We start from the raw sequence: 24,179 nt of genomic DNA, 5'->3' as shown, positions 1-24,179 counted from the left end.
ACAGCTTAGCCTTTTTTTTTTGATGTATAGCTCTGATGCAATTTGAATGTGAATAGAAATACTGCTTTGCCTAAGGCTAGGTTTCCACTTGGGTTTTTGTCCTGCGTTATTTTCTTGATGAAAAACGCCAGGAAAAATGCCAAGAAAACTGCCACTGCATTTACCTGCGTTTGGTGTTTTTTCTGGAGTTTTTTTCTGGAGTTTTTTTCTGGCGTTTTAGCCTTTCTGTGGAAATTGCTTTTTTGACCTTAGGCAGTTTTTCCAGCCTTTACAAGTTAGAAGTTTCACCCAGCTAAAAGGGATTAGGATAAATGGCAAGTATCTGCCCCCTCCTGATGTCATTTCCTTGGTAGAGTTCTACTTAAACACACCCCGGCGGACCCTTTTGTCTCTTTTCTGTGGTTTGTAAGGCATGCTTTATTCCGAATGTCTTCTCCTCTAGGAAGATTGGCCCCAAATGATGGTGCAAATTGTTTGCTGTTGCTTTTGGCATGCAGGATCCGGTTGGGTATGTTTGTTTGTAATGGCATGTTTGTTCCAAATGGTGTAAAATTCAATATGAACTTTGTTTTGTGTGAAACCGTTTGTTTCCAGCCTATTTCTCGTAGGACACACAGATACTGGGTCCATCCTCTGCATTGTAACTGTGGAAAAAAACGTCATAAAAAATGCCAAGGCAAAACCCACATGGTTTTTTCATGGCGTTTATTTTCTCCCATAGACTTCGATTGGAGAAAAACGCCAAGACTTCCTTGCAAAAAACGCCAGTGTCAACATGCTGCGATTTTGAAAAACTGCCACAAAGCCCAAAAAAGCAGTCAAACGCCAAAGAGGACTGAAAAAACGGCAAACAGAAAAACGCCAAGTGGATATGGCATTGTGCGATTTCCTATTGAAGAACAGCTAACATCTGGCCGCAGCTTTTTTTCACTAAAAAAACGCTGTGTGGCTGAATTGGCGTTATTATGGGCGTTTTTAGCAAAAAAAACCCCAAGTGGAAACCTAGCCTAAAGGTGATGTTCGACTTAGATCTAACATTAATTGTGCTGGAGAATTCCCAGCTATTAAGACTATGGGTTTCTGGAATAAAATCTGGTTAAATCATGTCCATCTGCATGACCCGACACTGGATTATAATCAGCTTTCAGACATCTTCAGTATCAAATAATGACATAGTTGTAGGCAACTCAATTCAATTATCAGGTATATGTTCCTATGAAGTTTTAGACCCCTTGAGGAGCAGTTTTGCTTTAGATTAGAAGCCTTTGTTTATTGTTTTAAATGTCCAGCAGTAAAAAAAAAAGATTTTTTTGCAATGGGAACACCCACAATATTCTGCAAGCATATCATGACATTCCGCAGAATAAGACAGCATGCAATTGCCAACGTTGCATTAGATCTCCTGCCATTGATCGCATTATTGTGCAAACTCACAAGGTAGACGAATGGAAATTAATAAATGTCCCAATCAGATTCACTCCACGAGCTTGATGGATTTATCTTTGAGGGAAATCATGTAAATGATGCTATTTCTCATATCTTCTAAATGCACTGAATCACCAATTTAACATAATTTTGCCATAAATCAAGAGTTATTGCTCATATCACAGCCATATAACATATGGCCATTGTTCAATTGTTAAAGCTGCGTGTTCCTGGATTAAAAGCACTTGATGGGTACTGCTCATAAGATTTAACCCTCTGAATGCATGGACCAAGGTCATTTTTTTCCATTAGCTGGAACATTAAACTTGGTCAGTGTTGGAAACATTTGAGCCAATAATTGAGAACTCCCTTAATAAAAAGAACTATTCTATATTGGATATTATGTTATTATATTATATATTCTACCAGGCTTATGGCCTCATACTGACGATATATGTATAAGAGTTGCAACTGATGTCTATGCGCAGTGTTTGGCTTTATGTGCAGCCCAAAGGAAATTTTACACAGATGTAGGTAATACTTTTTTTAATCACATCCCAATATATTGGTTCCTGTGTCTTAATGTGGTTTGTGTAGGGTAAGAAAACACAGCTATTAAATGGAATTTGTAACACATACTATTGCAAGGGTGTCCATCCTGCGGCCCTCCAGCTGCAGGAGGACTACATCTCCCATACTCCTCTGCCAGCCATTGAGCTGAAAGAGCATTATGGGAGTTCTTTAGCAGCTGGAGGGCCGCAGGTTGGACACCTGTTTCATTAAGAATTCTGCGCATACTCAGCAAATACCAATCGAAAACACCTAAAGTAAATATTGGGGATTCCCGTCACATTATATGGCTATATATTGCTTATCCCATCATTATGTCAAAATACTCCAAGTTAGGCGAGTCCTATCTAATTTTTCATGGCTATATTGCTTACCGAGGAGCTGAATCAGTGGGATTGCACTGCATTTTAAGGTTTAAAAATGATCATAATAATACTAACTTTGCAAGCATTGCTTTTTTTCAATGAAGATTTGATTTGATTTACAGCTGCAGCTGTCTGCACTAAGTAGTGGTGGGGCAGCAAGAGGATATACCACTTCCCACTGCGTCACTTTTATGCATATAGTGCAGGATTCGTCTCGTTGCCTATAGCTTATTCGCTGTAATATTCCAATAAATCATAGGCCACTTTATACAGTAAAGCCACTGGCTGATTGACCACTGTATTGGAGTATCCAGGAACCTCCATCCCCTTATACTTTAAGTGGATGTACCATTGATGTACATTTCCTCTGATTCCCATCTGGACACACAGACTTGGTCATCAGATTAAGAGGTTAGTAGGAAAGTAGAAAGTGTGGGTTTAATGTTTCGATGTAGACAACAAACAGTAGTTTCTGCCAGTGCTGCTACTGAGTACTGCAATTGAGTGCAAGCTCATACAGCGCGGGACCCCATATACTGCAGGATAGGCATGAGTGGGGCATAGATGGCAGGGTTGTGTGTGTAAGTGTTTTCGAGTATTGGCAGTGCTTGGGGAAGGGATGGTTTGGGCATTTTGTTTTTACATATTTTCCAGTATTAGGGGTCTGGAGGAAGGGGTGGTATGAGTTTTTTTATGTTTTTTTTCCAGTATTGGGGGTCTGGAGGAAGGGCTGGTGTGGGGTTTTATATGGGAGTTTTTTCAGTATTGGGGGTCTGGAGGAAGGGCTGGTGTGGGTTTTTATATGGGAGTTTTTCTGTTTTGGGGGGTCTGGAGGGTGGGGCTGGTGTGGGTTTTTATTTGGGATGTTTTTTATATGGGCATTTTCCAATATTGGAGTGATGTGGGAGTTTCTTACATTGATGTGATCCAGATGGGGGCTCTGAGGGAAGGTGTATTGTGGGTATTGTTTTTTATGTATTTGAGGAGGGAGAGGTGCGTGTTTTTTGTATGGATGTTTTCCAGTATTAGGGGCCCTGTAGTGTCATGACACTGTGGGAGGTATTAAAGACAATTATATTTCTCCGGATTTGATTCAAGGTTTGATTTGGTGCAACGTTTATGATTCACAGTTCCCCACTACACTCATCATAAAGGAAATAGGATTCTGCTCCATAGCCAACCAGTTCTTAAATTGTGTATCATCAATTTGCTTTATCCTATCATGTCACAATGCCCTGTGATGCAGTAAGCAGGCAGTAAGATAAGTTATCAGATGCTTTTATTGCTGTCTTCTTTCCTCCCTGGGTTGCTAGGTTATGATTAGTTTGTTGACTGCTTGCATATGAAAAAATTACATTGATGACATTTACTCTCTGGTGCCTCCTTCTAAAAGATAATGACGCACTTCAGTTATTAAAACTAATAAGACCTATTGGATGCAGGTTGTCATTCATACTTGATCGTGTTTACTTTAAGGGCATTTTGGTTCATTTGAGAGAAGTATTTCGACGGTAGATAAACGCCTGTATAGATACTGCTTGACGCATGGTTAATTAATACAGGGTCATTGGTCTATGTGTTAGACTCTCATTAGTACAAGATGCTACTGATATGAAACAAAAATATGTATCTGTGGTTACTGACGTGTAAATATCACAGACCAGTATCACCAGAAGAGGCAAGGTAAGGGAGAATTAAATAATAAGCCTTACTCTTTATTTTATCCTCCATTATAAACAACTACCTGACCTCATGAAAGTGGCATATGGAAGGTTCACTCTCTTTGAAGTTCATTTTGTCTTCCTTTTTAACTACATGTTTTAGATTCTTTACTGTAGAGGCCTTCTCAATTATTTATGACAAATAGGAAATGTTTTACAACAGAGGACATCTTTATAGCAGATGAGTCACTTTTCCCAAATCCTACATCTTATGGTTCTATACACTGAATAAATCTATGCAGTTTTATTTACTTTACTTTATATATTAATTAATCATTAAATCTGTCAGAAACGTACCTTATGTTTTAGCAGGGAGTCAGAAGGGGTCAGAGGTGTCGCAGGGACCCCTGTAAATATGCCAGTGGAGTCAGGAAAGAATCGATGTTTACATAGCTCTGCCTAGAGTAAGCACACAAGTGCAGAGCCATCTTCTCCATCTGTTCTAGTGTGTCTTATCATATAATAATGTTATTTTCCATTTTGCATATTGCTGTCACAATCCCGGCTCCCGACGCCGCCGGGAGTGTCACCATCCTGGCTCTGGACGCCGCCGGGAGGACGGCGGGCGGTCCTCCGCTCGCGGCACAGGCATTCGTAGCGGGCGAAGGGTTGTCTGCGCGTCCCGGGAGAACATCTCCCCGGACAGCGGACGATCCTCCGCCCGAGGTATAGGGACACGGGGAGGATTGTGTACTTACCTGTCCTCCGGTCGTCGGTCCGCCTTCCGGGCACGCTGCACGTTGCAGGAGAAGTGATGGACGGCTGGGGGGCGTGGTTTTGGTTCTGGTCCAGGAGGGGCTTGTGGAATGGCGCCAGTTTTAAAAGCCGGCTGTGCCTTTCACAAGCACCCTGTTGTGGTCTTACAGTTTGTGTATACGGCTCGTGCTATCAAGTTTCCTGTTTTGACCTTTGGCTTGCCTGATTCTCCTTTGCACTACGATTTGGTACCTTTGCTTGTGATCTCTGGTTTTGACCCCTGGCTCGTCCGACTATCCGCTCCGTGCATCTGACCTCTGGCTTGGCTGACTACCTGCTCCGTGTATCTGACCCCTGGCTCTGCTGACTACCCGCATTGTGCTCCTGTCTCGTGCTGTGCCTTGCCGCGGCTGCTGCCGCTCAGAACCTATCTCCAGCTGGTGGGAGGTTGTCCACTGTTGGGATCGTCTAAGTCCTGGACTGCTGCTGCCGGGAACACCCCTCTCAGTACCGGTAGTTTGGGCAGGAGAACTTCTGCGGGGACGACCTTCCTTAATTGTCCAGCGAAACAGTGACATTACAACAGGGTCATGGATCCATCTGAGCTTGGCAAGGTGCTCTCCACCCACAGACAACGGCTGGATTCCCATGAAGTCCGTTTCTCCAGCATACAGGACACCTTAGACCAAATGGCCCGGGCTATTCAAGTTTTGATGGCCGGATCTGATCCTGGCTCCGGGGGTTCTCCGTCTTCTTCCTCCCCTTCCTCTCCGGTTGTGACTTCTCCTCCAGCTGCGAACACCGGGACTTCCTTCGTTCCCTCGTCTGTGAAGCTCACAGCTCCCGCTCGCTACCATGGAGAACCGGATGCCTGCCGCGGCTTCCTTAACCAGGGCTCCATTCAATTCTAACTAACTCCTCACCTGTTTCCTTCGGAAAGAGCCAAAGTGGGATACCTGATCTCCTTGTTATCTGGCAAGGCCCTAGCCTGGGCTTCCCCTTTGTGGGAGAGGGACTCTCCTCTCGTGTATAGCTGCTCTGCCTTCATTTCGGCCTTCCGGAAAACCTTCGACACCCCGGGTAAAGCTGCTTCGGCCTCCTTGTCTCTGCTTCATACCATCCAGGGCTCCCGCTCGGTCGGCGATTACGCTATTGAGTTTAAGACCTTAGCAGCTGAGGTTAATTGGTCCGACGAAGCTCTCATCACGGCCTTCTACGATGGCTTATCGGAACGACTTAAAGACGAACTTTCTACCCGGGATCATCTTGCCGAGTTGGATGAATTTGTCTGCTTGACACTCAAGCTGGATAATCGTATCCGAGAACGTTTGTCGCAAAAGGCTACCTTTTCTCATCAAGTTCGTTCCTTCTCTCCTTCGGATCCCTCTACGTCCTCAGAGTCCCCTGAAGAACCTATGCAGTTGGGAGTCACCAGACTATCCACCGTGGAAAGATCTCGTCGTAGATCGGAGGGACTTTGTTTTTATTGTGGTCTAAAGGGCCATTTTGTTCGCACTTGTCCCAGTAAACCGGGAAACGCTTGCACCCGGACCAAGTAAAGGAGCCTTGTCCAGGTGAGCTTTGTACGGCTCCTACATTCTGTAACAATTTGCTTGTTCCTGCTACGCTGGCCGACCCCTACAACCCTCCTTCATCACGCACCAGACGTCTCCGTTGCTTCTGTCTGTGGGCCTGTTCCATCGTGAAACCATATCCTTCCATATCATTTCATCCCCCTCCTGCCCCATGGTTCTAGGACTTCCTTGGCTCCGCGTCCATAACCCGGCCATCAAGTGGTCCACTGGAGACATCCTAGGTTGGGATTCGGACTGTTCCCAACGATGTTTTTCTACCACCACCCCCATTCGTTCTGTTTCCGCCTTGCCGATACCCTTGGCGTATTCTGAATTTAAGGACGTGTTCGATAAAAAGCAAGCAGAGATTTTACCTCCCCACAGACCTTACGATTGTCCTATCGAACTTTTGCCCAGGACACTTCCACCTCGAGGTCGTATTTATCCATTGTCATTGCCCGAGTCTCAAGCGCTTGAGGAGTACATTAAAGATAATTTAGAAAGAGGATTCATCCGAAAATCTACCTCTCCAGCCGGGTGCCGGATTTTTCTTTGTGGAGAAAAAGGATGGGGGCTTAAGACCTTGTATTGACTACCGGGGCTTGAATCATATCACGGTCAAAAACTAATACCCGTTGCCGCTCATTCCGGAATTGTTTGACCGGTTGCAGGGTTCCACTGTTTTCACGAAACTGGATCGCAGGGGGGCGTACAATTTAGTTTGGATACGTAAAGGCGATGAATGGAAGCCTTCAACACCCGTATGGGTCACTACGGATATACGGTCATGCCCTTTGGGCTATGCAATGCTCCCGCTGTGTTCCAGGAGTTTGTGAATGACATCTTCCGTGATATCTCCCTTCAGTTTGTTATCGTCTATTTAGATGATATCCTTATTCATTCCTCTGATATACAGTCACATCGCCTTCATGTTCGTATCGTCCTGCAACGCCTGCGCCAGCATCGTCTCTACGCCAAACTTGAGAAGTGCCGGTTCGAAGTCCCCCGAGTCTCCTTCCTGGGTTTCATCATTTTTGCATCGGGCTTTGAAATGGATCCTACTAAACTTGCGGCGATTTCTGATTGGCCTCAACTTCAGGCTTTACGGCCCCTTCAACGGTTTTTAGGTTTTGCGAACTATTACAGAGAATTCATCCAGAACTTTTCTAAGATTGTAGTTCCTCTAACCAACATGACTAAGAAAGGTGCTGACTGCAAGAATTGGTCAAGGGAAGCTATCCAGGCCTTTGCCCACCTTAAGAAGGCCTTTGCTTCTGCCCCGATTTTGCGTCATCCAGATGCCTCTAAACCTTTTACTGTGGAGGTTGATGCCCCCGAAGTGGGAGTTGGAGCAGTCCTCTCTCAGAGGAAGGACTTCAATGACAGGCTTCATCCGTGCGCCTTTTTCTCAAAGAAATTTTCTCCTGCTGAGATGAATTATGATGTGAGTAACCGTGAACTTTTGGGTATTGTTATGGCTCTTCAGGAGTGGAGACACCTTCTGGAAGGGGCGAGGAACTCTATCACAATTCTGACCGACCACAAGAACCTGGAATATCTTAGTCACGCTAAAAGACTGAACCCTAGGCAGGCCGGGTGGTCGTTATTCCTCTGCAGATTTCTGTTTGTCATTTCATACCGGCCTGGATCAAGAAATGTCAAAGCGGATGCGTTATCCAGGCAGTTTGTCTCCGACCAGGACTTCAAGTCTGAACCTGAGCCTATCATTCCTCCTTCTCAGATTATGCGTCCTTAACCTCGGGTCATCCTAATGCCCAGCGGACCTTTCGGTTCATTCGTAGACAGTTCTGGTGGCCTACTATGCATATTGACTGCTTTGATTTTGTCGCCGCGTGTATTATGTGTGCTACTGCTAAAAACTCTCATGTCAAGCCCTCGGGGTTACTTCAACCCTTGCCCGTACCCTCTCGCCCGTGGTCACATTTAGCCATGGATTTTGTTGTGGATCTTCCCCCTTCCCAGGGCTTCACCATCATTTGGGTAGTAGTCGATCGATTTTCTAAAATGGCTCATTTTGTTCCCCTCCCCAAGTTGCCCTCGGCCCCGGAGTTAGTCCCTGTGTTTGTTAATCATGTTGTTCGTCTGCATGGTCTCCCACTCCAGGTTGTGTCTGATCGGGGGGGTGCAATTCACAGCTCTGTTTTGGAGGACCTTCTGTGCCTCTCTGGGTATTTCCCTAGCCTTTTCTTCTGCCTACCAGACTCTTGAGCAATTTTTACGCCTTTTTATTAATGAACACCAGGATGATTGGTCTTTACTTCTACCTTGGGCTGAGTTTGCTAGGAATAATACTGTTCACAAGTCCTCCAAGATTAGTCCTTTTTTCTGTAACTATGGTTTTCACCCTTCTTCCTTGCCTTCTTCTTTCGCTCCTTCTCAAGTTCCGGCCGTAGACCTGTATTTAAAACAATTACCGTTAGTTTGGGACGGGGTGCGCCGTTCGCTGGTTGATGCTGCTCACAAGTATAAGCGTTATGCGGATCGGCGTCACCGATTGGGTCCCTCCTTTATGAATGGCGATAGGGTATGGCTCTCCACTAAGAACCTTAGGCTTATAGTTCCGTCTATGAAATTTGCCCCCGTTATATCGGCCCTTTTCGAATTGGGCGCAAGATCAACACGGTTGCTTATGAATTAATTCTCCCCTCCTCCCTTAGGATACCCAGGGTTTTTCATGTTTCTCTGCTCAAACCCCTCACCTGTAGCCGCTTTACCCGGTTGACTCACCGTCCTCGTCCTGTTGTCATTGATTCCCAGGTGGAATATGAGGTGCAGTCTATTTTAGATTCCAAAAAAATTAGGAACTCTGTCTCTTACCTGGTCCACTGGAAGGGGTATGGTCCTGAAGGAAGATCTTGGGTTCCTGCTCGGGACCTACATGCTCCTACTTTGCTCCGGGCTTTCCATTAGAAATTCCCGCATAAACCTGGTATGTGTCGGCCTATGGCCGGCCCTCAAAGGGGAGGTAATGTCACAATCCCGGCTCCGGACGCCGTCGGGAGTGTCACCATCCCGGCTCCAGACGCCGCCGGGAGGAGTCACCAGAATTAGGAATCTGCACTCACTCCCCACAGGAACTCAGGTGCTTAGCTGTGCCAGGAAGGGCCAGCTCCCCAGTAAATCAAAAATAGAAGAAGGCTCCAGGCACGCAGGGGTTCCATCAGACAGATTTATTGTAGGAAACAGACAACAACGTTTCGACCTCACGATGAGGTCTTTATCAAGTTAACGCCGGGAGGAGGACTGGCCGCGGTTCCCGAACGCTGGCCGTTCGGGGCGGCGGGCGGTCCTCCGCTCGCGGCACAGGGACAGGGATTAGTAGCAGGCGAACATCTCCCCGGACAGCGGACGATCCTCCGCCCGAGGTATAGGGACATGGGGAGGATTCAGCAGTTCCCGGAGCTTGTGTACTTACCCGTCCTCCGGTCGTCGGTCCGCCTCCCAGGCACGCTGCACGTTGGATGGACGGCTGGGGGGGGCGTGGTTTTGGTTCTGGTCCGGGAGGGGCTTGTGGAATGGCGCCAGTTTTAAAAGCCGGCTGTGCCTTTCACAAGCACCCTGTTGTGGTCTTACAGTTTGTGTATACGGCTCGTGCTATCAAGTTTCCTGTTTTGACCTTTGGCTTGCCTGATTCTCCTTTGCACTACGATTTGGTACCTTTGCTTGTGATCTCTGGTTTTGACCCCTGGCTCGTCCGACTATCCACTCCGTGCATCTGACCTCTGGCTTGGCTGACTACCTGCTCCGTGTATCTGACCCCTGGCTCGTCCGACTATCCGCTCCGTGCATCTGACCACTGGCTTGGCTGACTACCTGCTCCGTGTATCTGACCCCTGGCTCTGCTGACTACCCGCATTGTGCTCCTGTCTCGTGCTGCGCCTTGCCGTGGCTGCTGCCGCTCAGAACCTATCTCCAGCTGGTGGGAGGTTGTCCACTGTTGGGATCGTCTAAGTCCTGGACTACTGCTGCCGGGAACTCCCCTCTCAGTAGCGGTAGAACTTCTGCGGGGACGACCTTCCTTAATAGTCCAGCGAAACAGTGACAATTGCCAATTCTAATGTTGCTGTTAATGTTCACCCTCTCGTATAGCAATAGCACCAATCTAATCTGCTGGCACTCTATAAATAAAATGTAATGCAATGAGTGAACTTCACACAAACCAAAGGCCATGCGTATATGTATTAGAGGGACATGTTTATTACTAAATAACCCATTTATACATTCAATAATAATTGTGTGCCATATATTCTCCCTTAAGCCTCTTTTGTTTGGTCCTTGTAGTCATACCTTCAAGGCTTCATATTATCTGACCTTTGACTGCATCAGATACTACATACCAGAAATTGCTCCACTAACCTAATCTAATAAGGTTCTCATGACCTTTATACAAAGCGGAGTCATACTTATGTTTAGTTTCTGTTTTATGCTGACACGTGAACTACAAAAAGAAAGGCAGGAAATGTGTTTGCAAATGCATGAATACAAATGCTATTAAAATCTTTATTATTAGAAACAAAATGGCTGAGATTTGCCTAATTGCTGGTATTTTAATGGATTCCTCTGGCAATCCCAGAGTGTAAATTGCGGGCCAACAATAATTACTTGCACAAGATCGCTGTAATATATAAAAGTAGCTGAAGTTTGTGAACGAAAAAAGGGTTTTCTTTGCCAATTCAAACACACGGTAATCTTTCCTTGAAAGGAATCCACATAAACATTTAGAACAGGTACAGTATCATCCCGGATCCAGAAGATACATAAATATTTAGCTGTGATTTAAAGGGGTGTGAAGCAAAGTTCAGACTGGGAATTGTAAGGCAGCTATATTAACAAGAATTTTAACAATTATTTTTATTTTAGTTCTTATAAGTGGATAAAAATGCCTCCGATAGATCTCTCGGCCCTCACCGTCTTTGAACAGCGCTTCTTGCTCCGCAAACGCCTCCGAGGCTCTATATCGCTACATTATGCCCACTTTGTGTCCGTGCTCCATCCTCAGCCGCCGACTTACAGAGCCCTGTGTCACAGAGAACTCCGGGAGGACATCCCTGATGAAACTTGGGACGAGGCCGTGATACAGGTTCACAAGCTCACCGCTAACACGGTCATCCCTGAAAGGTCTTATAAAATCATGGCCCACTGGCATCTGTCACCTGTGAGACTCTCGCGCATGACTCAGGGGAGCACCCGCAGCTGTTTCCGTGATTGTGGGGAGCCTGGTACTTACCTTCATGCCTGGTGGACTTGTGACCGCCTTCGTCCGATCTGGTCCTCCTGTTTCGATATGTTGTCCCGGGCGCTTGGAGTTGTCATTGCGCCGTCCCCAGAGCTTGCCTTATTGTTCATGGACACAACTGCCTCTTTGTCCCTCTCCGCTTTTCGCCTTATCCATCGTATATGTGCGGCAGTGAAACAAGCCATAGCCCGCCATTGGAAGGGTTCTCCCCCCTCTCAGGGGGAAATTAACGCTAACATCTGGCATATTTTTACCATGGAAAAAATGACTGCTACCCTGCGAGACGAAGTGCCCAAATTCGAGGCGATCTGGGATCCTTGGATATCTACCTTTATGGATCCTGCTGGAGTCCACTCTGTTCTACGCCTCTAGGTCCCTGGGGACATGTTTGTTTTTTTTTTTCTCTTTCTTTTCTTTCCCCTTTCTTCTCTTCCTTCTCCCCCTCCCTACACTCTCTCTCTTTCACCTCATAGTCTCCTCTCCCTCAATCAGAGGTGGTCTCTCGACACTTCTGTATAAAAATAGAAAATTGCTTTGGTGTCACAACACCGTACCCGTGGTCGTTCGTATTCTGTTACGGTTGGTTATTCTTGGTCCATTAGTGTGTGTCCGACATGTTCTGCCATGTTCACGGTCTGCATGTTGCGGGCCTTTTCTGTACGGGTACGCTGTATTTTCTGATGCACTACATGCCTGTATGTTTTTTGACCTTGGGTGCGGCCTGTCTATGTTCAATGCTCGTACGACTACTGAGTTTCATGTTATTTATTTCTGCTCTGTGACCATTGCTAATAAAAAGATTTAAACAAAAAAAAATGCCTCCGATGTTTGTAACCACTGGAAATATTCTAAGCCATATTGTGAAGGTTGCAATTCCAGCAGAACATATCCATAGCATAAATATGACATTAAGAATGAAGAGTTGAAAGATGAAGGCTGCTCTGCACTGCTTTCAATATGCAGGTAACAAGCTGCACACGCACAATTATTTCTTTAAAATATTGTGATTCATCTTATGTTACCTTCAACTAACTGCTTAAACTTGACTAAAGTTGACTAACTCGGTACTTGGTAGTGTCCTTGTACTACTTTGAAGTGACAAGTTATATTATGTATGTATGTTAGTGTATGGGTTTAGCATGTGTGTGTATTAGTACTTAGTGTCAGCATGTGTGTTATTATATGGTGTTAGCGTGAGTGTATGTGTCAGTGTATGGTGATAAAGTGTCAGAGTAAACCTAGGGTTAATGGTACAAGGGAGAGGTCTAGTGGAAAGAGACATGGGAGAGTTGCTGCGGGGTGGCACCTGGGGCATCTAGCACTCTTGCATTGTTTTAATGACTAAAACCTTGTCTTTTATCACAGTTCATGCATGTTCATGTCATCCGGTGCACATACTGTATTACCTAGTTTTTCAGATATTACATCCATCTCTTTCAATAACTTCTATTTGTCACACTTTTAAAGGAAAAATCATATCAAAACTTATTTAAGTCCCAACATCCTCATGACACCATACACTGTGTTTTGCAGGGCCTTTTCACCAGGTTTGCATGCAAGTGGCATGGATGGTTTATGTGCTTTTAGTTGTTTTCCTCTGATTAAATAATTCACCAGATTCTGTTTAAAACAACATGTTTATTGCAGTTTCTAAACCTTGAACATTTGTCTTCTATACTGTGTTTCATATCTCTCTAATCTCCTGAGGCATCTGACCTTACATCCCATAATTTAACCCTTGCATACGCATTATAGTACCTTGGGAGTACACTCTTCAACCCAGCTGCCAGAGGATGACGTATTAGCCCTAGAGTTCTAGCTACATAGGAGTGGTACATTAATAGTACATTAAGTGGGCTTTACATTCAGTTACTTGTCTCCTACACAGTAACTATCTTTGCAGAAGGTGTACATTAAAGGTGTATGGTTTAGAAGGTTCCAGCTGGGGAGAAGAAAAGCCTGCCACTGGTCTGTCTGTGAAAGTTAAAAGTGGTCACATTTAATATAGCTGCTTGCTGCCATGGTAACCGGTGATGCTAAAAAAATGTAAAAGGCCCAGCATGCTGGCAGCTGATGTATAATGATGTGTGTACTGTCACTTACATGTGCTGCATGTGCAATCTATGCACAACCACATTTATTGGATACTTTTACTAAAGAGGGTGGGAGCTATTAAGAAAATTATTTTGTTTCCATCACTTTTTTGTTTGGAATTTTGTGGCAAATAATAGGAGAAAATAAATTAATACACACACACATATATATATATATTGTGACAGTGTGAACCCCAGGGAGATGATTAGCATGGCATCTGAGTACAGCTGCTATGCAGATTATACATATGGGTCCCTGGGGTGGAGCAATTGGAGAGCAGGGTGGGCCAATGCTCCATTCCCCCATTCTGTGGAAACTCCATGCCGGGTTTTCCAGGAGGCAAGAAATCTGCAGGATCCGGTCCGGGATTTCTATGAGGCCGGCGTCAGGCCCAGGTGCTGGGCATTAAAAACCCCTGGAGCCTGATACTCAGGGAGACTGTTGGGGGAAGAGGAAGTTCCCTGTGCTCCCAGGGCAAGGAGAGGCCCTGAACAAGATCATCCCTGTGCCAAGTGAGGCAATACCTGCCTGGACATTGTGTGTGCTGTCTGGGGGAGGTTTTCCAGAGCCTGGTGTAGCTGGGTCTGGCTGGGAGGTCGAGTTAGTGAGTGATTAGGCTGGTCAGTTTAGACCAGCATAGTTAAGTTAGAGAGGGCTCCAATTGGGAGCTAGGTTTTCTTTTTATGATTTGGTTTTTGGGGTTTAAGTGGTTAAAATAAAGCGCTGTTTTTGTTTAAAGCTGCTGTTCCTGACTCTGATTGCCCTAGAGGACTGTGCTTAGGACCCCTAAAACGTGACATGTGTGGCCCTCATGCTACAGGGTTTGTCACAATATATATATATATATATATATACATAATATTTTTTTATACCACTACATGTGATCCACGGTTTGCCCCTACTAGAGGTACAGTGACTGATGTCAAGGAGAAGCCTTTAGTAAAGTAATATACCAGCGTTTCTAAGGTAAAACAAGGAAGGAATTTTGCCACATTAGGCAAAACTTTGCTTTGCTGCACCCTTGGCTCCACCACTTGTGCCCCGCCCTTGGGTCAAGAAAGCAGATCACACATGACACACCCCTTGCGTTCATAACGCCTTTTGTCCCTCACTGTGCTACACCTCCCCTCCATGTAGTCCAGGTATAGATCAAACAATATATCAGGTATAGATCAACTAACAAATCACAAGCAAACTCAGCACTGAAGGTATAGATCAAATAAATAAGGTATGGAAACCCTAAAATACGGGGATATATCACAGGTCCCACAACCCAAAGACCAGCCTTGGCAGCAAGATTGCACACATAGGACTTGCAGCAGCAACCGGACTGCACAAATAGGACTTGGCCAAGTAACCATATTACACACAGGCACGGGACTTGCCCAGATTGCATCCGCAGTGGCTTTCTCTCAGAGGCCCAGGTCTCCTCTCAGTCAGCCCCATTTATTTTTTTCTATACCCTTTAGGTCCAAAAAAGGAACATGAATAGACACCTATACACTACCCTTACAAATGCTCTCCAGGGATAGACACCTATACACTACCCTTACAAATGCTCTCCCATAAACACATGCACATTCACTCTTGCCACTACAGATAAACATCCTGACTTACACTTGCCCTTGCATCCACACACTTGCCTTTAGACATATGTGCCCTAACATACAAACACTCTCACCATTTTCTCATAATTTCCTTAATTTCTCATGACCCCCCTTTCTCTTTGTTCCCTTTTTTTCTCTTTATATCTCCTCTTTATCTTTATCTCTTCCTTCTGTCTCTCCCCTTTCTTTTTATTTCTTTGTTCTTTTTATCTACCCACCCTTTCTCTTCATATATCCTCTTTCTCCCTTTTCTCTACCTGTTCTTTTTTTCTCCTCCACTTTTTTTTTACCTCACATTCTTCCCCAGTCACTCCCCTGTCTGTCCATCTCTTTCACTTTATCTCTACTTTCTTTTTAATCTTCCCCTTTTCTTTAATCCCACTTTCTCTTTACTCCCCACTTTTTCTATATCTAATTTGTCCTCTTATTTCACTTAATTTTTCCTCATTCTCTTTATCTCTCTCTCCTTTCTCCCTATCTCTCATTATCTCTTTCATTTCTCATCTCTCCCTTTTCTCCATGTATCTCCCCTTTCTCCTTATTTCTCCCCTTTCTTCCTCTCCTTCTTATTCATTATGAATCTCTTTTTTCAATATTGTCCCACCTTTCCCCCATCCCTTTTTCATTATCTTGTCCTTCTCCCTTTTTATCTCTCAAACATGATTTAGCATTGGTACTTCATGTGGACCATTTAAGTATATTTAAAAGGGTATCCCAGTATTCACATTACTATTCATTTAATAGATTTTACTCTAGTTTCATTCACGCTTTGGAAATTCTACTTTGGCCTGATATGCATTTTTTGGCTGAACTTCTATAAGAAGGCTACATATTTATAGAAATAATGTATTAAAACATATAGCAGGAAACATCAGCTACAGATCACATTGTACACATATACATGGATTTATCAGCAAGGCAGATAATCAATAAAAATAATCAGTAAAAGCAACTCATCTCTCAATTCCATGATGGATAAAATAGTAAAGTACTATGTGGCCATGGACATCTATGTTGAAGCACTCATTTTGTAACACGTTACTGATGTTATGTTAGTTAGTATATAACTCTGGAAATCCTTGTTAAAAAAGGCACCCAGCCTTCCAGTCTTATTTATGACAGCACCGGCTTTCTACATAGTGGATTCCAAATCTTTACTGCCCTTACTTTGAAGAGCCTTTTCCTTTAGAAACATAGAAACATAGAAAGTGACGGCAGATAAGAGCCAGAAGGCCCATCCAGTCTGCCCAACCTCTGAGTACTCTCCTTTAGTACTTGCCCTTATCCTATATCTAGCTTGGCATTATGCCTATCCCATGCTTGCTTAAATGACTTTATTGTATTAACATCTACCACTTCCACTGGGAGGCTATTCCATGCGTCCACTACCCTTTCTGTAAAGTAATATTTTCTGATGTTACCATTAAACCTTTGCCCCTCTAGTTTATGCTTGTGTCCTCTTGTTGCGGTTTTATTTCTTCTTTTAAATAAACTTTCTTCCTTTACTTTGTTGATTCCCTTTAAGTATTTAAATGTTTCTATCATATCCCCCCTGTCCCGTCTTTTTTCCAGGCTATATAGGTTAAGATCCTTTAACCTGTCCTGGTAAGGTTTATTTTGTAATCCATAAACCATTTTAGTAGCCCTTCTCTGCACTTTCTCCAACATTTCTATATCCTTCTGGAGATACGGTCTCCAGTACTGTACACAATACTCCAAGTGAGGTCTCACCAGTGATCTGTACAGCGGCATGAGCACTTCCCTCTTCCTACTGCTAATACCTCTCGCTATACAACCAAGCATTCTGCTAGCATTACCTGCTGCTCTACTGCATTGTCTACCTACCTTTAAATCCTCAGAAATAATTACCCCTAAATCCCTTTCCTCACACGTTGAGGTCAGGACAGTACCAAATAGTCTATACTCTGCCCTTGGGTTTTTATGCCCCAGGTGCATTACTTTGCATTTATCCACGTTAAATGCCAATTGCCACAGCTCTGACCATTTTTCCAGCTTACCTAGATCGTTTGCCATTTGGCTTCTTCCTCCAGGAACATCAACCCTGTTGCAAATTTTTGTGTCGTCGGCAAATAGACATACCTTTCCATCAACACCATCTGCAATATCACTAATGAAAATATTAAAGAGAATGGGTCCAAGTACAGATCCCTGAGGTATCCCACTGGTAACAAGACCTTGTTCTGAATATACGCCATTGACTACAACCCTCTCTTTTCTGTCACTCAGCCACTCCTTAATCCATTCAACAACATTGGGATCTAAACCCAGAGATTGCAGTTTATTTATAAGTCTTCTATGTGGGACAGTGTCAAAGGCCTTGCTGAAATCCAGATACGCAATGTCTACTGCACCACCTTGATCAATTACTTTAGTCACCCAATCAAAAAAATCAATAAGATTTGTTTGGCAAGATCTTCCTGAGGAAAACCCATGTTGTTTTTGATCTTGAAAGCCATGTGACTTCAGATGTTCAACAATCCTTTCCTTTAACATAGTTTCCATTAATTTTCCCACTACAGATGTAAGACTAACTGGCCTGTAGTTGCCCGACTCCTCCCTACTGCCTTTTTTGTGTATAGGCACAACATTCGCTACTTTGCAATCCCCAGGGACAACTCCCGTTACCAATGATTCGTTAAATATATCAGTTAACGGTTTTGCTAGTACACCCCCAAGCTCTTTTAATAACTTGGGGTGTATCCCATCAGGCCCCATCGACTTATTTGTCTTTACCTTAGACAACTGAAGTAAAACCTCCGCCTCGATAAACTCACATATTTCAAATGATTCAGTCTTTTTTCCCAACTGAGGTCCCATTCCATCATTCTCATCTGTAAAAACTGAACAGAAATATTCATTGAGGCAGTCAGCTAAACCTTTATCCTCTTCTACATATGTGCCTTTTGTTTTTAGTCTAACTAATCCTTGTTTAACTTTCCTTTTCTCATTTATATATCTAAAAAATGTTTTATCTCCATTTTTTACTGATAGGGCAATTCGCTCTTCTGCCTGTGATTTGGCAGTTTTTATAACTTTCTTTGTCTCTTTCTGCCTAATTTTATAGATCTGTCTATCTTCCTCACTTTGGGTATTTTTGTATCTACTAAAGGCTAACTTCTTGTCTTTCACGATTTTGGCCACTTCTGCAGAGTACCACAGCGGTTTCCTTAATTTTTTACTCTTACTGACCAACCTAATACAATTTTCTGTTATCTTCGATAAAACAGCTTTTACAAAATCCCATTTCTCCTGAACGCCATTTAAATTGTGCCAGTCTGATAATGACTCCTCTATACATTTTCTCATTTTAGAAAAGTCAGCTTTTCTAAAATCTAAAACTTTTGTTTTTGTGTGGTGTGACTCAGTCACTGTTCGTATATTAAACCACACAGGCTGATGATCACTAGATCCCAAACTTTCACCTACAGAAATATCTGTTAACAAATCTCCATTTGTGAACACTAAATCCAATGTGGCCTCCTTACGAGTTGGTTCCTCAACCACCTGTTTTAAAGATAATCCCAATAAGGAGTTTAGAATATCCGCACTCCTGGTACAACCAGCTACTTTCGTTTTCCAGTTCACATCACGGAGATTAAAGTCACCCATGATTATAACATCCCCCTTCACTGTCATTTTAGCTATTTCCTCCACTAGTAGATTATCGAGTTCTTCTACTTGTCCTGGGGGTCTATAAATCACACCTATGCGAGTTACTTTACTTTTGCCAAATTGTACTGTAACCCAAACCGACTCTAAGTACTGTGTTTCCTCCAATATCAAGTGATTGACTTAGTGTTCTCTGAATAATCAGTTTGATGAACAGACCCACTGGAAATTATTTGCAATGAGCAAAGATATATTTTTTATAAACTTAAACAAGGATTTATGAACATGAAAATTTTTAATGACAATTCCCTAGGGTATTATTTATTTCTTAAAAAAAAAGCTGAAGCCCACCTCCTTCTCTATAATTTCTGAAGCCAGAAGGGGTATCGTAATGGGTGATCAGATGGGAGTATGGAGAGATGCACATAGTAGGGGGTTGTGAGAAAGCACTTCTGCACCCCATGTTGTGGCAGTGTTTGCATGGTGTTGAGTTTTATTATTTTTTTATTTTTTTTTAAGTATTAACTCTTTTTGATTTCCGCTGTTCATATTGTTATAAGCGACTTTAATATCATTTATTGAGTAAATATAACATTTGAATGTGTCCAGTCAATAAGCATTTTGTGTATACTTGCTTTCAATATGACACTGTTTAAGATAATTTGATACATGTACCTGATGATATTTTATTGATATATAAAAATGCTTTGTTATCTTAAGTGCTGTCGATAATGTTCTCATTGTAGTATGCTATTGGCAGGAACAGGGCAAGGTCCAAAAGCAATGAAATAAAGTTCAGGTAGACGGGAACACCCCCACCAGATGGCACGGATCGGTACTCAGGAGCCTAGTCCAGTAATAAACAGATCACTGGCTGGAATTATTAGTGATTTTCTAATTTTTGTCAAGGCGGTAAACATTGAGTAAAATTAATGTACACATTATGGTTGTTTGAAGTGTTATTAAGGGATATGAATACATTTAATAAAAATAAATTGTAGGAGTCATGACTGTTAAAGAGGGATACATTTCATGAGATTTAATTGATTTTTCTGAACATAGAAGTGATATAAAACTAGAGTGCGTTGGGAGGTGGGGTTCTTTAAGGTTTTGCAAAATCAATACAGGGGACCTGGGGTAACACAAACATAAGGGTCAATCCTAAATTCAGTATATACATTCTCTGGACGGTGACCCTGAATAGCAGCATGGACTCCAAGACACAGCACACCTGCTGAGCCCATATAGGCCAGTGTGAGGCTCTGGGGGCCCCAAACAGCTGGATCCATTTTATTCCTGATGATAAGTCCTAATGTCTACTGGCTGCTCAAGGTCCTACCTCGCTTACTAATGAATATAGATAATATATACCCTCAAAACATTCATTTTTATTGGGTGCCAGGGGCAGAAGCCAAGCAGATAGTTCCATTGTGTGAGTGGGAAGCCTGCCAGTCATTTGGGGCATAAATGGACTTGTTTATCACAGGAAAAGCTTTCAGACAGCAAAACAACCGTGGGCTCACAGGTCCCACAAGCCACCTCTACCCAACTGATAACTCATCATATAGACATGTGGGTTAGTAAAAGAAAACAGAGCACTTTCTGTTTGACATCTAGTATGTGTTGGGGACCCATGGGGACCCTATTTCATATGTCATCTCTGAAGCAAACCAATTTTTGTACAAAAAGCATTACAGAGGACATTGGAGTAATAGAAACTTAACAGGTCTGGGTTGGTGACAGTAATTTAACTATATATAACACAGATATTAATTAGTATAATTATATGTAAATAAACGTTCTAGTTAGATTTGGAGAGATCCATATTCCCACTAGCAGGAACAATATACTGACATTAGACAATTAGTAATTTAGTAGTATGTGGCATACATCTTAGGGTTTGTAAGTGTTCATTGTAAACGATACATTTATGTTTTGGGTAGTTTTTATGAGACAAATTTTCAGTTTTGATTTTTTTGCCCTATATATTTTTAAATTCTAGTTTTCTTAATAATGTATCTATTGTTCATTATATTAAAGCTAATGTTAGGAATTGGTGAAGAAGCATTTTCTACTGTTCTAGTTTAGGTGATTGTGTCGCTTTAAATATTAATATTTAGCTATTCACTGATATCATGCAGGACAGTACATTTCATGCATTTTTAACACCAGGGATGTAATCCTTTGTATCTGTGAGGGACCTGCAATGTTCTGCTAGGCAAGCGGCCAAGAAATTTAAGGATATAATGTCTCAATGTGCTCACAACTCATATTGCTTTATATGGTTAACTGTATTTTACCGGTGGAAATTTTAAAGATGAATTGCACATTAAATGGAATATATAACCAAAACATATTGGATTGTGAATTACCGTTAAACTTTTGAATGATTTGAACAACTGAAAAGACTAGACAAACGTCCAATATTTTGGGACATGCTGTGTGACATGATCCCTGGTCCCACAAAGAAGTGTGAACACATCCTTTTAGTGTTTTCCCAACTTATTTTATTAATTCATCTTGTCAATAATCATGATGACTTATGTAGTGTCCCACCACCCAACTTTCTCTTCTCAATTTTAGATAGCGTTTGTTTTTCACAATTATTGTGTGTTTACAAAGTGTCACATTTTCTGCATTTGATGTTTTATCTGAACATGATTGTGACTTTTGGGGCTCTAGATCACCGTGATGCACACATCCCCAGCAAACGTTCAGAGCTCCTAGAAAAGAGGGACATCAGAGGAGTGAAAAACTGGAGAAGCCATACTGTACTTTTCTTTTATGTTTGTTTTTACATTGAGATTTATCTCATCAGGTTTTAAACACAGTTCTAAGATATAACATTCCACTTCCTAAATCACTCCCAAAGATTACTAAGCCCGATAAAATTTACTATAAACATTAATGCTATAACCATTATCAGTGGCAGTAAATCTTTTAAACAAAATCATGCACTTTTAAAGCGACATTCATCACACAATGACCAAGCAGGACACTTGTCTAGTGAGTGCCTTTTTGGCATGCCTGGGTAGGCACAGGGTTAATAGAAGTTTACCCTAGCTCTGTCCTTGGTGCTGAAGTCAATCAGTGCCCACAGCTCTAATGAGGGAGATCTCCCTGTGAAGCCCCATCTCTCAGTACAGGGCGATTGCACGGATTACATCCTATCCCTCGTGTGATCTCTCTCTGTGTACAGTCGCTGTCAGCTCTCTGCAGAACGCTTCCCAGACGGGGATTACATCGGGTTAGTCTGGAGGAGCCCTCACTGCATCACCGCTCCCACGATCCGAATTGAACGAATGTTTTCACCAGGACGGCCAGCCTCCAAGACTCAGACCTCGGAGACCACTCCTCTCCGCGCAGCGCTGCCTCAACCCTGGGTCCACTCATCCGAGGACAGCAAAGTAACAGGACAGGTGGAAAGGGGAACAGGACCAAGGACTACGAGGAAGAGCCAGGACCCCATCGAATGCTAGTCGGTGCCTAATCGTGTAGATACTTTTTAGAACATCCATTACATGCAGTAGAACCTGGTGAGACAATCTGTGGGCTAATGGATGATGGAAAAAAGAGGATCATCACAGGGGACTCCCCATATAACTGGACCCTAGAGGAGTATCTCAGAAGATGTCCAGACTCATTTATGCAGCCATTCACATCATTCTCAGCATCCTCATCCCCGTAACCAACATTACGGTTATCGTGATCTTATCTAAGTTGATAAGAAAGAATCACTGTAAGAGTTACATTTTCATCCTCAACCTGGCAGCCGCGGACCTCCTGGTGGGACTCATGTGTATAATGGAAGCTCTGGATGATTTGTATGACGGAGACTTCGACAGGAATTTGTTCTTCTGTCTCCTGAGGCTGTGTTTCACAGTCACACCGTGCATCGGATCCATGCTAACCCTGCTTTTGATTTCTTTGGATAGATACCTGGCTGTGAAGTTGCCTCTTTACTACATAAAGATCATGAACAAGAAGTCCATTTGTATCTTGATCACCGTCCTGTGGATCATCTCTTTCTTTGTTGGCCACATGCCTTTGATTTCCACATCTTTGCAGCAAAGCAACTACTCTGGTATCTGTGGTCTCTTTTATGCTGCCAAAAGCGACTACCTCTATATACTCTGCTTTCTGGTTTTCCTGCCAGCTTTACTCACAGTTGTGTGTCTACACACGGCTGTAGGACGTATTGCTTACTTCCATCACAAACGGATCCAGAAGACAAGAGTTCTAAGTGGACTTCCCACCAACCCCCAAGGGCAATCATCACATTTTAAGGCAGCTAGAACAGTTCTAATAGTCATCATCTGCTTCACACTGTCCTGGGGTCCATACTACATCACAGGGATCATCCAGGCCACCTGCTCTTCTTGCCAACTTGTGGATCTGTTGAAGGATATTCTTTTTCTCTTAGGTGAAATAAACTCTCTGCTCAATCCCCTAATTTATACTTTCTACTGTGGAGAAATTCGAAATTACCTATTCAAATTCATCATCTTCAAAAGAAGGAAGGTAAAACCAAAAGGTGTTGCTGTAGTTCATTTCTCCAACATCAAAAGAGATAATATTAATGAAGAGTCTAGTGTGGCCCAAATGTCTGGTGACAGTGGCCCTAACGTGTCCATATATATCGGTACTGGTGACTATAGCAAATGAGTTATTGCCAGAAGTCTTGCAGTTTAACTAATGGGCTAGCAGTGCCATTTGACTAAATATGGTCTACCAAGGATGCAGTGTTCAATCATAAGGTATCCTCTTATACCAAAACACATGCATCGCTGCATACAATATTTGTGTGTATATACTATGTAATAATAATAATAGTAATTTTTTAAATATTGTTTAACTGTATTGGTGCTAGAATTATGTCTCTTCGGGGGCTTGCTTTAAAAAAACATGTTCCTTTCAGTGTATTACTGTATATAGTGTATAGATTTGTACATTGTGTTTTGAATGTTTTGCATTACATTCCTTTGACAGACTTGGGTTACAGAGTGTAGGAATATAAGAGGAAGCTTAATTAAAAGTGCCCGGAAATCTCAATATATTTTATTTAAGAAGCACTGAATTTCACTGGTATTATAAAATGCCATGCAATAACTTAATATGTGGGCACTCCTGTGACTTGTTAGTTAAAAGCCAGAGAACCAAGCAATCCACCAACAGCTGAACTGTTTGCAAGTGGTTCCAATTCAAACATATCTTAGTTGGTAAATGTGTACTTAAAAGGT

General features: G+C 42.8%; 1 protein-coding gene across 1 annotated transcript; it reads left to right on the top strand.

The window, feature by feature from the left end:
* The first annotated feature begins 22,569 nt into the window (after positions 1-22,569).
* Positions 22,570-23,604, top strand: GPR119 (G protein-coupled receptor 119). The gene has a single exon (XM_053460404.1). The coding sequence runs from the start codon at positions 22,570-22,572 to the stop codon at positions 23,602-23,604; it is 1,035 nt and encodes a 344-aa protein (XP_053316379.1).
* Positions 23,605-24,179: the final 575 nt, after the last annotated feature.

This window comes from Spea bombifrons, chromosome 3 (assembly GCF_027358695.1).
Source record: "Spea bombifrons isolate aSpeBom1 chromosome 3, aSpeBom1.2.pri, whole genome shotgun sequence".
Taxonomy (NCBI): domain Eukaryota; kingdom Metazoa; phylum Chordata; class Amphibia; order Anura; family Pelobatidae; genus Spea; species Spea bombifrons.
The sequence above is the reverse complement of the archived record's forward strand: the minus strand, read 5'-3'. Positions and strand labels throughout refer to the sequence as shown.

What these genes read in the sequence shown, in the direction of transcription:
- GPR119 (XM_053460404.1), top strand. Translation starts at nt 22,570, where the DNA reads ATGTCCAGACTCATTTATGCAGCCATTCACATCATTCTCAGCATCCTC.